The following is a 16,745-nucleotide window of genomic DNA, read 5'->3' on the forward strand; positions in this document are numbered from 1 at the left end:
ACACAGATTTGAGTAAACTGATGAAACTGAACTGATAAAACAACTAATCAAAGTCATGCAAGTAATTTCCTTTGGCTGACTAATTTCACGTAAATGCAAGTGTCTGCAGATGCTAACATCTGATTGGCAGCATAAAAAAAAAAAAATTTTGTGCAGCCTCATCCACAAAACAGGCGTTTTAATAGAGCACCAATGAGAATACACAAATCTGTGTAAAAATATGGATGCAGGGTTTATTGATTGAACCATTAGAACCCATTTGCATTCACTTCATTACATTTATTCATTGTAAAAAAAAATCCACAGGGGTCCAACACAGAGGACACGGCAGGGATGGCAGAGGGAGGGAGGGAGGGTGTGTGTCGTGTCCTCTTCAGAGTCACATTCTAATCATCTCATGCTCAAAGTTCCTCTTTGACCCGTTCACGGGTCTCGATCACGTGCTGGTGTCAGACATGGACGTCTCCAGCATCATGTCGCTCTCATGCATGTCACATTCTAAGAGGAAGCGCTGGAACGCATCGGTTTGTTTGTCAGCGTTAAAAGAAGGCGTTTCCAGGCACACGTTCACCTCTTCTACGGGTTGCGCTCTGCTCTCGTTGCCGTCGGTAGAAGTGTTGAGCATCTTCATCAGTGCTGGAGTGCTGAGGGTCTTTCTCACTTTGTCTTTAATGTCAGTTCCTGCAAAACAAGATAACTTAATAGTCGCAAGGGCACTTTGAATCTGCAAATTTACATCGCACACGGATGGTCGTCTTACCAATGTAAGCATCCGAATCGCTGATATACATCTCAATGCAGTGGCCCAGCATGGTTACGGAAAATGTGTCATCCCTTTTAAGACCAAGTGCCTAAAGAAGGAGTTTATATGTTTGAAGTGCAGTAAACTCATAATTGACCAACAACACAGAATTATGATTGTTATATATTCTCACAGTGTGAAAGTAGTCAATGGCGCTCTCAAAATCTCCCATGAGGCTGTGCACGTAACCGATGGCTGAGTAAGTAGAGGCATTCTGTGGGATGAGGACCAAAGCTTGCCTGTGGTATTCGAGAGCTTGTTCGTATTTCCTACACAAACAAGATGAAAGCAATCACTGACCTGATTTTTGTCTACACCAACAGATAAACAAGCTCACAACAGAGGCAGTGAGAATTATTCTCAACCACTGTAATCAAAAAATGTAAACATTGCACATTATTATTGAATGTTCTCTAAGTATTTAGTTTGGGAGGCTGGGACTAATTTGCTAGTCTGTACAATAAATCTCTAGCAACATAACAATAGCTGATTGTTAAAGAAAACCAGTTTTGCGTTTTCTGAATGACGATACTTGATGAAGAACGTTGTTAAAGTTGGACGTGTGCTTAAGTTTTAGGTTTGATTTCTGAAATGCTCAGTTCTCCTCAATCTATGCCTCATTTTCGGATGTGGCCATAAATGATTAAATACTTGGAAGTAAAAAACACCACCAATTCAGTATTCAAATATTGCAATGGTGTCATTACGTTTTATTCTATCAATAAAATTGGGAAATTTTCAAACTTAAGTCATTCAATTTTAACTTTCTTATTTTTTATAAAACATTTACAAAAAATAGCACAACTAAGGCTAAAAGATATCTACAAAACTAACTTTGAATGCAGTCTGTATGTTTGGAGCTGAATTCATTGCAGAAGTTTGTAGTTAGGGTTTTAGGACAAATCATTATATTGATACAGTCCAAACAAACAAACACAAAAGAAATAATTAAACAGCCATTTAGAAATAAAGAATCATGAGTGGAATGATCTTCAAGAATGAATTGCGAGCCCTTTGATATCCAGTGGGTGGACATGCATAATTCATCAAACACTAGAGTGACAGAACAAAACAAGCACTCTTTAAAAATGGAAAAAACAAGATACACAAGAGAGGAGGGAAGCAATGTGACCATGCCTCCCAATTCATGCTCTTCATTTAAATACCACTTGAGATCATTTTAGAAGCAGGCACTTTTTAGTCGCAATTCCAGGTTAGTGCATCACTACAGCCCAGATCCCGCCTATTTTAACTGGGATATAATGAGGTACTTAAGCTGCAATAATTGGCAATATGCATTTTTAAATATTTTTGAAAGAAGTCTTTTACGCTCACCAAGGCTGCATTTGTTTGATCACAAAGAGTATAAAAAAAGTTAATGTAAAATAATTATTAATAGTTTAAAATAACTTTTCTATTTTAATATTATTCCTGTGATGGCAAAGCTTCAGTGTTACATGATCCTTTAGAAATCAATCTAATGTGCTGATTTGGTGCTTAAGAAACATTTCTTATTATTAATGTCAATGTTAAAATATTTTTGTGTAAGCCATGATACTTTTTCAGGATTCTTTGATAAATACAAAGTTTTTTTTTTTTTTTTTTTTTTTAAACAGCTTTTATTTAAAAAACTTTTTTTTTTGTAAGATTATAATTGTCTTTACTGTCACTTCAACTGAATGTGTCCTTGCTGAATAAAATAATTCATTTCTTTTTACAAAATAAAATAAATAAAAATCTTTGTGACCCTTAAACATTTAAATGGTAGTTTACATTATAAAGAAAACAAAAAACCTAAAACTAAAATGTACTGTAAAATGAGAATTCTTTTAACTTACTTCAATTTTCGACACACATGACCCAAATTGTTTAAGAGCGGCTCCCATTTGTCTACTGTTACCTGGAGAGAAATAATTCATTAAGACAGAACAATTTACAAGGGTATGTTTCCTACCATGTACCAAGAAATAAGATGTAAATGAATACAAGAATCTGTTTGTCTACTGGAAATTTGTGGAAATTTTTTGACCAATATACCCAGGAACATAAAAGTACATCATACTGAACAAGCTGCACAGCTATGCCACCAATTCTGACCAAAAAACAAGTAGAAAAACAGCTAGATCATAGAAGCAAGAGGATAGTTACCTCATTTCCAATGGCTTTGATCTTGTCCATAGCATCTAGAAACAACTTCTCGGCTGTTTTATAACTGCAACAAAGCAAAGCGCTCAGTAGCAAAACCACTAACCACTGATTCATATAGTGTGAATTTTTTTAAATCACTTACTCTCCATTTTGGAAGGCAACCACAGCTACCTCATGTATGACAAAGGGGTCTTCAGGTGCGATGCTGAGGGCCTGGCTAAAGAAACGTTCTGCCAGCTTGGGGTTGTTAGTGAGTCCATACTCCAGACCAATGTAGAGCATGGGCAGGTGACATCTGTTCAAACAGGAAGCCAGAAAGTTTTTTTTTTTTTTTAGCTTAATGGCTTTACCAATTTCAAAAGTCATACTAGAGGCAAATATTCTTGTCCTAGTGAATATAATTGTCACAAGTACTGCAGGTTTACAAACCCTTTCATGAGCTGGGCAGCAGTGAAGTAAGCAGCCATGGCCTGATCGTGCTCGCTCTCCACAGCAAACGAGTGACCGTATGCTATCCATGCCGGTCCGTATGTGCGCTCCAGCGTGGTTGCTTTACTGTGGAAGGGGATTTTGGTGTTAACCACAACAAGTTTCGTTGACAGAAATACTGTTATAATTACGAAACCTTTTCCCAGATTTACCACAAAAACATGTTTGCTGAAAAATACCAGGGGCTTGATTTCTGCAGTGTCAGCACTAAAAAGTTTTTCTATTTATATAAAAGAGCAAAAGGTTACAATACTTAAATCTAATTCAGTCTTTTCGCATTTTTTGTTTTTTTTTGAGTAAGCAACATATGTTAAACAACATTATATGACAACTTCTGTAAGATTTTTCGGTAACACTTTATAATAACTGCACACTATGAAGCATTAGTTAAGCATTAGTTAATAGTTAATTAATCACTTATAAAGCATTAACAGACATTAGTAAGTAGTATAATAAATACTAAATAATACTACTTATAAATACAGCTAAGCTATAAATGCTTTAAGCATATCTATAATGTGTTTAATAATTGTATTTTCATACTTTATTAATTATCAATTTATCATTTCTAAATTAAGTATTACATTATTTACAAACCAGTTATTTACGAGTTGTCATTAATTTATTTAGGAAGTGTAAGTAAATGATTAATAAACTATTTAAACATTCATTTATACATCTTATTGTTTACATATAGTAATAGTTACTTAGTGTGTTAGTAAATGCTTTATTAACACATATTCCTACTGTAATTCATGATTAATTCAGGTAATTATAACACATTTAGAAGTGGTCAGTTAATTATTTTTGTGAGCTCATCTAAAGTGACTATTTATGCTTTGTAAAGCTTTTATAAATGTGATTTAAAGGTTCAGTGATCTTCTGCTGTTCTCTAATGTTTTAAAGTTAGTACTGAGGTAGTTTTGACACTATGAATATATGTTGATAAAGCATTTATTAACACACTAAGTAACTAATACTATATGTCTAAATAATAAGATGCATAAATGTACATTTAAATATTTTATTAATCATTTACTTTCACTTCCTCGATCTTATGAACCACTGACAACTCCTAAATAACTGGTTTGTGAATAATGTAATACATCATTTAGAAATGATAAACTGATCATTAATAAAGTATGAAAATACAATTATTAAACTCATTATAGATATGCTTATAAATCAAGAACAAAGCATTTATAGCTGTATTTATAAACGCTTACTAATGTCTATTAATGTTTTATAAATTATGAATTGACTATTTACTAATGCTTAACTAATGCTTCCTATCGTGAATTATTCTAAAGTGTTAACGATTTTGCAAATGTTTTTGTGCTAATACTCATCAAGACTGCATTTTTCTGAGCAGAAATACAGTACAAGCAGTTACATTTTGAAATATTATTACAATTTAAAATAACTTTTCTAATTTCTTTTACTTTTCTTTGTTTTAAAATTTATTTTATTCCTGTGATGGCAAAGCTAAATTTGCAGCAGTCATTACTTCAGCCTTAAATGTCACATGATCCTTCAAATCATTCTAATATGCTGATTTGGTGCTTATTATTAGGTTGAAAATTTCTTATTATGTTGAAAACAGTTATGCTGCTGTACCATGATTTGTTTTTAGAATTCTGTGATACATATAAAGTTCAAAAGAAGAGCATTTATAGTTTGTTACAATGTAAATGTCTTCACTGTCACTTTTGATCAATTTAATGCATCCTTGCTTAAAAAAACTATTCATTTCTTTCAAAAAAAAAAAAAAATCTTACAGAACCTAAACTTTGAACTGTAGTGAAAGCCTGCAAAGCAACAAAATACAGTCATACCTGAGATACCGCCTTGCATGTTCATTTTTATGCCCAACCATGAGGTAGTAACATCCAACAGCAAACCACGAAACCTTGTAGAGGTTCACAGAGAAAGAGCTAATAAGAAAACAAATCTCATGAAACTTAACTGAAACTCATCTTCTGAAAGACAGTTTCCTTGTTACTCACTGGATTGCTGGGATACAAATCCACCAGTTTATGAGACAGGTAAAACAACTCTAAAGAGACAATGTATGATAAATGTTATGATTCCACATTAAAATTCAACACTTAAATTAAACCTGAAATCAATACTAATCTCATACCATTTGCTTTGCTCAGCTCTACGAGGGTTCCTATGTGCACTGGTAAACAGTTGGCATGAAATGGGTCTTTTACCATAACCCTTGAATAAAAAACAAACATTAGAGGATTTCAACCCATCACTAAATGTCAAACCAAACATTAAGATACCCATGTTTTGTAGACTTACATTGATGTAAGAGAGTAGCACATTTTAAAGTCACAGTTGTAATAATGTCGCTCTGCGAGGGAGACGACAACATCCAAGTTGTCCTGGAGACCATTGACTATATCTGGGACGACCATCTCACTAGGTTTGTTATACTGGAAGAGGAGAGTTGATGATTAGCTCTTCAGCGAGCACTTCAAAACCATTGACTCAATAAACAGGTACTTCAAATTCTCCCAGTAATTTGTGCACGTTCTTTTTTTAAACTGAAGAATAAACAACAAAATCAGGAAAGATAATGAACAGCATTTATTCTGTGTGATGCTGTAAATTTTAGCTATTTCATATGTAAATTGTAGCAAACCATACACAAATCTTTTACTTATTTTGTCCTGATTTGACCTTACAAGAGTTTAAATAGAAATGAGGCTCTCTTACCTTCTTTAACTTATTTTCAAAAAGGAAACGCAGCAATTCCACTTCTTCTTCTGTACACTGTTGACTTAAGGGCAGAGAATCCAAGAAATCTTTTTCTACAACAAGATAACATTTTATGAATTTGAAAGCATTATTCATTTTATCCATGGAGACTTTCAAGTGAAGAAAATGATGACAATCAAAATGTAAAGGCATAATATCTTTATAATAAATCATTTTTGTTTGGTAAACTTAGTTAAGCTTAAGCGAATTTACTTACAAAAACAGAGACTAAAGAAATTCAAAACGGTTTCTCTCACCCTCTTGGGCGGTCAACATGTGATGGGACGTCAAAAGGTCAAAGGCTTCAAAGCAGTAGACGTCCAGTTTCAAGGCCTCTTTGTAGCTAGACGTGGCTAGGGGTCTGTTGTCCATGGCATCATAGATCTTCCCCCGCAGGAGACAGATGGAACTATTGATCTGAGAGAAAAGGCCACAGGGAGTAAAAGATCCAGTCAAACTGTTATGCCATTCAAATACCAAGTTTGTTTCTAAACTCAGAGCAGCTGGGCTCATTCATTCAGGCACAGTGCAAACATCAAAAATAAAACAATAAAAAAATCAACGACAAGAAAAAAATCCAATAAATAATGATTTGGACTCACTGAGGCAGGAGACATTTCCCATTCCTTTACGGTTTCCCTCGAGCCATTATCCTCCTTTACATTCTTGTCCATTAGTCTTTTACTGGCTGCTTCCTCCATGTCCAGTATGTCCAGAGCTTGTTGATATTCTTTGGCAGCATACTGCAGAATACAAAAATGAAATAATAATAATAATACAAATCACTGATTATTTATTTCAATATTTTTAGGAAAAACTAGTCTGTTAATCATAAAATTACACAAATGCACCACCCCTTGCGTGTTCATTTATTAAATATTTTGCCAAATCTGATTATGCTTTCAGCTACCAATATGATTATAGCCCTCTTAGCTATATTAACATTTACCATGTAAAATTCCACAAATTAAAATTATATATATAAATTATATACAAATTATATGAAATATAAAATGTATATATATATATATATATATATATATATATATATATATATATATATATATATATATATATATATATAGACATACATAAATCAAATTTGGTGCATTAATGTAAATACTCACATGACATCTTGCAGCTAGATACTGACAGGCTCCATACAACTGAAAAACAAAAACAAGAAAGTCTGTCATAAATAACAAGAGTTACTTCTTATACTTCTTCATTAATTCCCTTGAACATTAAGTTGATTTGTTTGCTCCATTCTATTGCATTAATGCGCTTCAAACATTTTAGTGAAATACATTTATGTCAATTATTTTATGTGTTATATATTAAGTGTTTGAAAGACTGCAACTTGAAGAACTAAGAATATCTGTTACTAATGAAATGACTTCTTTCTTTGACCCAGAAAATCTTACCTTGTCAAGTTTGCGAGATCTGAGCGCATGAGAGGCTCTGTGATACTGCGCTGTCAAATAAAGGCACTGCGCTAACCAATAAATATCTTGAGGATCCTCTGTAAGAGATTAAACGGTCTGTGATTAATTCAATAATCACAGAAATCTTGACGGTTAAGAGTCAAGCTAGTTTAATTAAACAAAATATTATCTACATTAACAACTGCTATTTGACAGTATCCATGCAGTGTTCAGGAGGATGAAGACACTTACCATGTGATAAGGATGCTACTTTGTCAGCCCAGAACAGAGCACTTTGATACTGTTGCTATAAAATAGATCATGGAAAAATGACAAAGGGAAACTACATTATTGAGATAAAATTTGACTTTTATTCATCAATCAACATATATAGATTAAATCATTTAGCCACATTAGTGCTATTTGACGTGCACCAGCCCTCATATATATTACGTATCTATTCCTGAGAATGAAATAGCCCAAAACAACATGATTTCATATATATTATTAATCAATAATTATGTTTTTTAAGAAGCTTTCAAACCTGTTAGCATGAAAGTCACCTGGCTAGCTTCGAAAATATATCAAATTTTTCCCAATTCAGTGTACTAACTCTACCTCTTTCTTTTTCTACAATATACTGATAATGTCGTATGACCAGCTTCATATAATAAGAAATTAATAAAAATATAATTTAGTGTGTAAATTAAAGCTAGTGTTCATGCTAAATATACTGCCTCTTCTTACCTGATCAATGTAGTGCCTCACTCTTTTACGAAGCCTGTCAAGATTCATGGTGATTGTACTGTTTGTCAAAAACAAAAAACTGTCATTCTTGTCAACTGCAATAGACTGAAAATGGGTTTGTAGAACCGATCCTCTGTATGTAGATTGAAGCCCGCGGTTAGCATAAAACGTGTGTTACATTGATAGCACTCCGTGGAGAAACACCGATTTTGTGAAGTTCCGTCATTTTTGATTATTTGTATATGGAAGTAACAACGCAACAAAAATACAGATTTCAGTGAAAATACATTTTTTTACAGACTGAGAATATTATAACATACACATAAACACAAATAATAAAAATACAGCAATACATAAATACACAAGCTCTCAAAACGTCAACGTAAAGCGTCTTTGGGTTATAAACACATTGCCGCTCTCTTGTGGCACACAGGGAAATCGCATTGCACAAGTTAATTTCCGCCATTAAAGGACTAAAATAAAAATTCTGTCATCATTTAATCACCCTCATGCTGTTCCAGATTCAAAAGGCTTTCTTTCTTCTGTGCAACACAAATATTTAGATTTTCAGGCAGAATGGCAGCCTAAAATCTCGTGTTCCACAGAAGAAAGTCATGAGCTACATAAACAATGTTTGAAATAGCCTAAATTAAGTGAAACAATCAGTTATTTTGAAATATACTTCAACTTCACTCGTGTTCAATGCACTAAATCAAAAGATCTGCCTGTGATGTGGAACTTTGAGATTAATCTAAGGATTAAAAAAAGCTACAAAAAGTTATAATATTATTAGCAAAGCCTTGTATATTCCTACACACATTAAGTTCATTGTAACAGAACAGATGAAGGTAGCATGAGCAATAGACAAAAAGAGGGAAGATGTCATACGGGTGACCAAGAGGCCAGATACAGTACTGAACACATTGCAGAGCATTTGGTCTGACATCAATATTTTCAACACTGCAGATTTGGCACTCTCTTTGGTGAGAAGGAAACCACTCCTGAAAAAGATGAACATTACAGCATGCCTGGATTTTGTAACAAACCTGAAAGCTCTTAGAAGAAAACTGTGGTCTGAAGACACTAAAATTAACCTCAACGTCCTGAATGTTTGTTGCAAACCAAATATAACCCAAACGCAGTTACTCCATCCCTACCACCATGCTCTGGGGTTGCTTTGCAGCAGGATGAATTGCAAAACAGTTTGAAGCACTGTGATTTATGAAGTGAGATATTAATATTCTGGAATGATTATTTTGAAGTGTGTTGAATTTGTGATACTGATGGGAGAATGTTTCAAAGTGAAAGCTAGCAAAGCCTCTTGTTGTTCAAATCTGTTATATAAGTCCTGTTAAAGAATAACAGGGTTGTTGTAGATTGAGAAGAACATAAAGGGCAATAATTTATTTCTCAACATAAATCTGGTAAAGAAAAAAAAGAAAAAAGAAAAGAGTAACACTGAACCATGTTGTTACAAGTTCCGCAACAGGGCAGATGACACGTTTGACCTAAAATCACACAAGAACATGGTATGGAGGCATCTTTTTTTAGACCACGCTTTTCTTTCATATGTCTCATATTTCATATAATAAAACATTACTGATAATACATTTCTCTCTGTACATACTGCTGCAGTAGATACAGTATTTTACAACTGTAACAATAGTGCTGGTGTTGCGAGCCGCATGCTGTGCTGCCCATGAACGTCTGGCTTAAAATGCGGACATGATCAGCATCAAGCCCTGCATGAGATACACGCCCAGACAGATGGGTACATAATCTAAAACGAAACTGGAGAGACTATTCCATAATTCAGACTGTAAGGAGTGGGTAGGCAATGAGGACTCTGCCCTATAGAGTGACACTGATTGCTATGGAGATGAGGTACTAGGTTCAAAGATATCCACCCAAAATCTCCAAAGGTTTCGGGCTAGAATTGAGTAGCCAGTGCAAATATAGCTGGCCATGTGCATTTGATGGCTCTATCGGAAATCTTGAGTCTTGCACTCTTGTCCTTCCCGTGTGGTGTGTGGAAGTCTGAGTCGTCTTTTCCATCCTGTTTTCCTTTTGCAAAACTTGTCGGTTTCAAGTGTTTTACTTAGTTCTCTCTTATTATGCTTACAAGTCTTTAAAAAAAACTACAAAGTCAATGAGGCGACCAAATTGCGAGTTCTCGCCCAGTGGTAGCGTTACTATACAGTTTTGCGTTTTGATCCTGTCACGATTGGCCGAGCGTATTCCACAAAGTCATCAATGAGAACAGGCCATGCTCCTGAAACAAAACAGGAGGTCACATGATTAAAATCATGACAAAAAATCACTAAAATCATTTAGCTTTAGTCATCATATTAGCTCACAAAATACAGCAAAAATTGATGATATGTCTCACCTTCTTCATCATAGTTTGACATGTCATCTGCGATCATGTTGCCGAAATCCAGAAGCAAGTTCCACGTGTCTTTGGGAATTGATCGTTTATGATGCTCCTGCGCAAAATAAGGGCAGAGACTAGAGAGCATCTAAATTAATTGCTAAAGGAAATTATTCCACTATGTGGTTAATGTGTTGCGTAGCAGCCAGAAAACCCATTTTAATTTGTACTCAGCGCTAAAGAGGGTCAAAAGTCCAATGCTGTAATGACTTACCAATAAAAATCTGTTCCAGAGGTCTAGGAACTTAAAACGTCCAGCCAGAACCAGGTTCCAATATGCTACTGCCATCTCTAAATCTGTAATGGAAAAAGACGGTTAAAACATTAATGTAGTTGACTGTTTATTCAGTGTGAAGACACACAAAAATTCAGAAAAAAAGAACATTAAGGTGCCATTACCTAAACCTTTTTGTCCAGGATTCTTGGCAAAGTTGAAGGTGAACTGGTAGAAATCTTTAAACTTTCCGCTGTCTTTCAGATCCTGTTCTAATCTGGGCAGAAGAGCTCGAAGTTTCTCCGGACTGTCACAGCTGAAGAAGAAATGAAAAGTTTGGGCTCATCATTAGTCAGTCTAATCACTGGCTCACATACATGTCATTCATACACAAAGATTTATATTGAACATGCTCTTAGCGATTTCAACCTGACTTCTTCTATTCTGCCAATTTCAACCACAGCTTCACTTAGCAAATCTGAACATGCAAAATAATAATTTGAGACTGAGAAACATCAAGCATTTCAGTTTGGCCCATTTGTCTGTAGTTATTAAAGCCGAGGACTGTCAGAGAAACTATTTGAGTGATTCTGTCAGGTAGTATGTATGACATTCCAAAAATTATCATTATCACAGAATGATAATCCCGGCCGCCACACACCCCAGATATTGTCAAAATAATGACTAAATAAAGTAATGATTTCATAGCCCACCCCAGTTCTGTCATTCCATCAATGAACTCTTTTTTGCTGAATTCACACTGTGTTGCCGCACGGAATTTCCATGCCACAACCAGAACACTGATGCTCGCTGGATCCAGATTAAGGTCATCACAGAACTGTTGGATTCCATCAATCCCAATCTTATTCTCATCCTGGGGATCTGAGGGAGAATAAAAAACACTTAGGTCACTTAAAAAATAGTGTCGGTTCAGCAAAACAAACATTTCTGAGAGGTGCACAAAGAAAGTTAAAGTTTTTCTTTAGGTTTTTCTGGCACGGAAACTTCATCCCAGTGGTTTTGGGCTTTATAATAACACATGCATGAAGTTTGTTTATGAAAGTCCTGCCATTTTTTTTTCTCTTCGCTCTGTGGTGTGCGACCTCGACCTGCAGGTCTTGTTTCATTGCTCTAACAAGAATCGCTTGTTTGGAAATTTTGTTTTTCCACTCAAACATACTTTTTATTCTAAGTTTTATTCTATTATGTTATTGTTTGGTTAAAGTCGCAATGTTACAAAGTTAGCAACAGATGGTTTCTTCCATATTGTGACATACATCCAAATAATTATTGGAAAAAGAAAAATGTAGGGTGGGGACTTGGTTCTGAATGCAAGCTTACAGTCGATTTTAAGGGGCGGGGTTTATGAGGACGAAATGATTGGAGAAAGCCCGCTATACATCACCAGAAAAAAAAAAAAAGGTCTGTCATTTCACCAGAAAAGTTTGACATTAAAAAAGGAACATAAGCATGGATTAATAAGATCATTACGATGCACTTAGAAAACAGGTGTATTTCCATTTCATGACGACATTAAACACTGGAAAAGGACTATATAAAGTAAACTTGTTTTTATTATTAGTAACTCAGCATGACACAGCTGGTCGCGTGATCTCAAAATGACAGTGCCCATGAGGGTGTAACCCTCTCTGTGTAGAAAACTAAAATAGCTTTACATTTAGTAAAAAGTAATAGGAAAATATTAAAAAGTATACATTTCTCTATTTGTAAAACTTTTTAATGAGTAAAAAATCACCTTTAAGCATGCAATGGTACTCTCAGGCACAGGACAGCAGGCATAATAAATATCAGAATTTAAAAAACTCACCTTTATATCGATTGTAAAGCTGCTCCAGCTTTTTTCGGTCCACCGAGCTTTTCATGGATTCCTTGTGGTACAAATCTGGGTTCTGAAAGTAGTTGTCGGTGGCCACCTCTAGTTTCCAGTCATTTTGAGTGAGGCAGTATACGGCGGTCTTCTCCCCGGCTTGAGTGAAGGACATGAACTGCCGTACCTTGTCCTTTTGGGAGGATTTTAGCTTATGCTGTGTGGACACAAAAGATATGCCCTCAGACATGAACTCAGACAGACGCAGGAATACACTCAGCAGTGTGTACAAACAGAAAGAGACACAAACAAACATACAGAGAGAGAAAATTGCACACATTCAGGCACAAGACTAAAGCTGACAACTGGAACAACCGTAAACAAAGCGTTGAGCAAACGTCCGGACCAATGTGTCAATATAAAAGGACATTCTACCGGTTATAGCAAGTTTGTCTGAAGCACCAAGCATGTGAGGACCTGTGACAGGCCACTTGTGCTTGGCATGTAATATGAGATGGCAAGCTCAGGGCAGCCAGTGCAAAACAACCAGGTTACCCCACAGTTATTTCCATCGATGCACAGTAAGCTGTTTTTACTCTAGTTCTTTAAACAAGTGCAAAAGAACCATTTTGACCGGGCCATCACAAGACATGGAAGCAGAACACAATGTGTAAAAAGTTTGATAGCCCACTCAAGATGTGTTTAGAGGGTATTACAATCCGGTAAATAACCAGGCTACAATTGGGGGCTGGGTTAAAAGGGCAGGGCTAAAAGACTGACGTTTGACATTTCATGGACTGGGTATGGATGACACTTAACCCTCCTGTTCTGCTGACATTGACTGCCTGGCTGTTTGGGGTCCCAGAGACCCTATTGTATATGTGTAAAATAGTAGTAGACATTTAAAAATATCAGTAATATCAGTGCAGGTTTTTAACTTGGGGTCTCAATGACACCATAACAGATATATGTTGTTGTTTTTTTATGTAAAACAATTAAAACATGTCATCAAGTTGAAATCTTTGGGAATCAGATCGCATGCATTTTGGAAAAGTCATGACAGTTAACCTATTCAATGTTAGGTACGATTTTGAGGTATTAAAAAGGGGATTGTGGGTCTCTAAAACCCACAACAGGAAAACAGGGTTAACAGCATGCATGTCTGGCTAAAGCACAGAATAATATCCATTCTCATATGTATTATGCATTACATAGGATTTGATTCCAGAACACCTAAGCGAAAAGGTACATGCTGAACTCCCTAAATATCAACAACTGACCTTCCTGCCCATACAAAACATACACACAATTATGATCATTCTCGGTGCGACACGCACAGACAACGACTGGTACAAGACGTGGGATATCTACGTTTGCCAGATCTTCTCCGTCGAACACAGAAGCAGAAAACGACAGCAATATTTTTAATTTCTATGTCACCTACCATTTTATCACCCGCTGTTTGACCAAATTGATACCCAATGCTCCCATGTACGACTGCGCATGCGTGGAGGCATCAAGGGAATGCGCTAGAACACCAGCGAGTCTGCGCGGTGAAACAGTTAAGTATTGGGAGTTGTAGTTTGTTTAAACCTGCGTTCTGTAGTTTTGTCTATGATTGTAATCTCTCTACCAGTGTTGCTGGTATTAACTAATTAAAAGTAGCGACTCTACTAAACTACGTTTTCTATAGTGTGACAGTAGTTCAGCTGTTTTCGTCTCTCTTTCTCTCTCCTACGAACTATTATATGACTCAATTCATGCAGTTCAGTTCAAATGATTCACTCATTTATACGTTGCGCTTGGAAAGTCCGAATCATTTTAGAGAATTGGGTTTGTTCAGACGGCTCATATATCTGTTATGAATCTGTTCAAAAGGGATTCATTTGAATTCTTGTGGTATTTTTTACTGAGTAGCTTACAGATTGGAAACCTAGTTTCACAGCAGCTTCTCTACTCTAACTACAACCTGTTGCACACAATCTATTATTATTATCTACTAGCCTATGCTTTCTACTTGATAGTTCATACTTTTTTAATAAGTAAAAGGCCTTTTAGTATAGGCCTAACTATGTCCACCTTCAGGTTGTGGTACACGTGTCTTTTTTGCTGTGAAATCTTTAATGATTTTTATGAAGTAAACATAAGAACAACTTTTATATTCTTAGTAGAATATTGCAAGACGAACATTCACTAGGATTACTTCATTACATCATTTTTTTGTGAAAATTCATGTTAAAATGTATGTTTTAACATGACTTTTGAGGAATATTCTCAATCATCATTAGATGGCATTGCATAACAGGCCAATGTTTTTCCCCCTGCAGTTAAAATACAGAGCTTTGATAATGAAACTAAGCATTTAAATAATGTAAAATCTAGTAAAAAATCATGGGAAAAATTCTGAATGTTATGATATACTTCTGTCATCTCTCAGTAGCACAATCTGCGGACTCTGCCAGCATAATCTAACACTGGTTATGACCTACTTTTGAGCATGTTCAGCTGACCATTGCAGTATGGCTAAACCTTTGAGTGGATAACAGTGTTGGATGTTTAGTGTGAACAGAGCAAAACTGACTGATTTGAACATGTATTATTGGTTATACCTATTTATTTAGGTCTGTACATGTTCAGGTCTGTCAAATTACCTGCTGCTCAATGTGTTGCAAGAGCAAGACTTCTCTGATTTACATGTGCAGTTATTTGTAAACACAAACAGTGTTTAAAGTCAGGCACATTGACACAGTATATGATTATAGAGTTGCAATAAAGGTTGAATTATGTTTAGTATGTCTCATTTATTGGTTATTTTAGAAAAAAAAAATAGTTTCTGTAATGTATTTTTATTTCTGAATAATGTTTCTGTTTAATTGCTTTATCTATTGAATTTATGTTATAGTCTATTTTCCAAAAGGTGGCAAATCCACCTTCTTAAATGTACAGATAATATGCCCACCCAGAGACCTGAAGATGATAGTGACATGTAAATGGTGACACCCTTTTTTGAACTCATCTCCATGTAGTTATCTGTATAAAACATACTGTACAGTCCTGTCTGTGGGGGCAGCATGAATACAGATAAACAGCTTCCAGAGCCTGAAACCACACTGTAAAAAAAATACCATTCTTACAAAATAATTTCGGCAGCTGTAGTTGCCAGAATTATTAAAAAAAAAAAAACAAATACTGAAAAACTGTAAACACATTTACAGAACAAACTGTAAATTTTACAGTATAAAACTGTAAACAAGAAAATTTGAAAGTACCAGTAAATTCAACAATGCACACTGCTACTAAAATCTGTTTTGTACCTTTAACATATACTGACAACCACCATAATAATGCATAATAATAAAAGAGAAAGTCACATGAAGAATCAGAGTTCAACAAGAATCAGAGTTCAACGTACCACAAGTAGCTTTTCCACAAGCTGAAGTATATACTAATATAAAGAAGGTGCACAGAGTCATTCACGCAAACGCAAAACATCATCATGGTAACCCACAACACTTACATAATGCAATAAACTTTCATTAAACAACAGAAGATGTAACATAAAACCCTAATGTACATAACTGATAACAAAAACTATTAAGAAACATGATTATTTAAACAAAATACTTTCAAATGTGGAGTGTTTCACAGGGAATGTGGGAATATCAGTTTACTGTTTTTGTCTGTAAATTATATGTTGATTTGTTTTGGTTTTTTTACTTCTAAAAATTGTAAAATTAACAGCATTTTACTGTAAACGTACATAAAATGTCTGGTTAGACACGGGAACTTACTATTAACCTAGTAACAGTTTTTTTCTGTAGCGTTTTTACAATATATATATATATATATATATATATATATATATATATATATATATATATATACTCCATTAA

The 16,745-nt window shown here is 35.0% G+C and overlaps 2 protein-coding genes across 9 annotated transcripts; both read right to left on the reverse strand.

The window, feature by feature from the left end:
* Positions 1-209: 209 nt before the first annotated feature.
* Positions 210-9,298, reverse strand: cdc16 (cell division cycle 16 homolog (S. cerevisiae)). Its single transcript, XM_048193458.1, has 18 exons — positions 8,380-9,298; positions 7,885-7,939; positions 7,633-7,730; positions 7,336-7,374; positions 6,811-6,951; positions 6,466-6,625; positions 6,167-6,261; positions 5,750-5,883; positions 5,583-5,662; positions 5,446-5,495; positions 5,275-5,348; positions 3,380-3,505; positions 3,093-3,245; positions 2,951-3,014; positions 2,641-2,702; positions 936-1,071; positions 761-851; positions 210-681 (listed from the first exon to the last, which is right to left on the reverse strand). The coding sequence occupies exons 1-18, from the start codon at positions 8,425-8,427 to the stop codon at positions 437-439; spliced, it is 1,851 nt and encodes a 616-aa protein (XP_048049415.1). The 5' UTR covers positions 8,428-9,298; the 3' UTR covers positions 210-436.
* A 470-nt stretch (positions 9,299-9,768) lies between these two features.
* On the reverse strand, positions 9,769-14,430 carry dcun1d2a (DCN1, defective in cullin neddylation 1, domain containing 2a). 8 transcript variants are annotated; one of them, XM_048193464.1, is made up of 7 exons: positions 14,297-14,430; positions 12,853-13,069; positions 11,738-11,906; positions 11,210-11,340; positions 11,025-11,107; positions 10,769-10,865; positions 9,769-10,651 (listed from the first exon to the last, which is right to left on the reverse strand). In XM_048193464.1, the coding sequence occupies exons 1-7, from the start codon at positions 14,297-14,299 to the stop codon at positions 10,572-10,574; spliced, it is 780 nt and encodes a 259-aa protein (XP_048049421.1). In that variant the 5' UTR covers positions 14,300-14,430; the 3' UTR covers positions 9,769-10,571. The 8 variants fall into 8 exon arrangements, 7 of the variants coding, with proteins under 7 accessions (XP_048049421.1, XP_048049423.1, XP_048049420.1 ...); XM_048193466.1 differs by having other exon boundaries at positions 14,190-14,300; XM_048193463.1 differs by lacking the exon at positions 14,297-14,430 and adding an exon at positions 14,133-14,159.
* Positions 14,431-16,745: the final 2,315 nt, after the last annotated feature.

This window comes from Megalobrama amblycephala, linkage group LG6 (assembly GCF_018812025.1).
Source record: "Megalobrama amblycephala isolate DHTTF-2021 linkage group LG6, ASM1881202v1, whole genome shotgun sequence".
NCBI classification, from domain to species: domain Eukaryota; kingdom Metazoa; phylum Chordata; class Actinopteri; order Cypriniformes; family Xenocyprididae; genus Megalobrama; species Megalobrama amblycephala.

Excerpts from the sequence above, each read along its gene's own strand:
- cdc16 (XM_048193458.1), bottom strand. The coding sequence starts at position 8,427 with ATGAATCTTGACAGGCTTCGTAAAAGAGTGAGGCACTACATTGATCAG. Across the intron at positions 5,496-5,582 it reads AGAGCTGAGCAAAGCAAATG|AGTTGTTTTACCTGTCTCAT; the intron begins GTATGAGATTAG and ends TTGTCTCTTTAG. Across the intron at positions 682-760 it reads CGATTCGGATGCTTACATTG|GAACTGACATTAAAGACAAA; the intron begins GTAAGACGACCA and ends CTTGTTTTGCAG.
- dcun1d2a (XM_048193462.1), bottom strand. The coding sequence starts at position 13,102 with ATGTCTGAGGGCATATCTTTTGTGTCCACACAGCATAAGCTAAAATCC. Across the intron at positions 11,341-11,737 it reads GATGGAATGACAGAACTGGG|CTGTGACAGTCCGGAGAAAC; the intron begins GTGGGCTATGAA and ends TTTCTTCTTCAG. Across the intron at positions 11,108-11,209 it reads TCCTGGACAAAAAGGTTTAG|ATTTAGAGATGGCAGTAGCA; the intron begins GTAATGGCACCT and ends TTTCCATTACAG.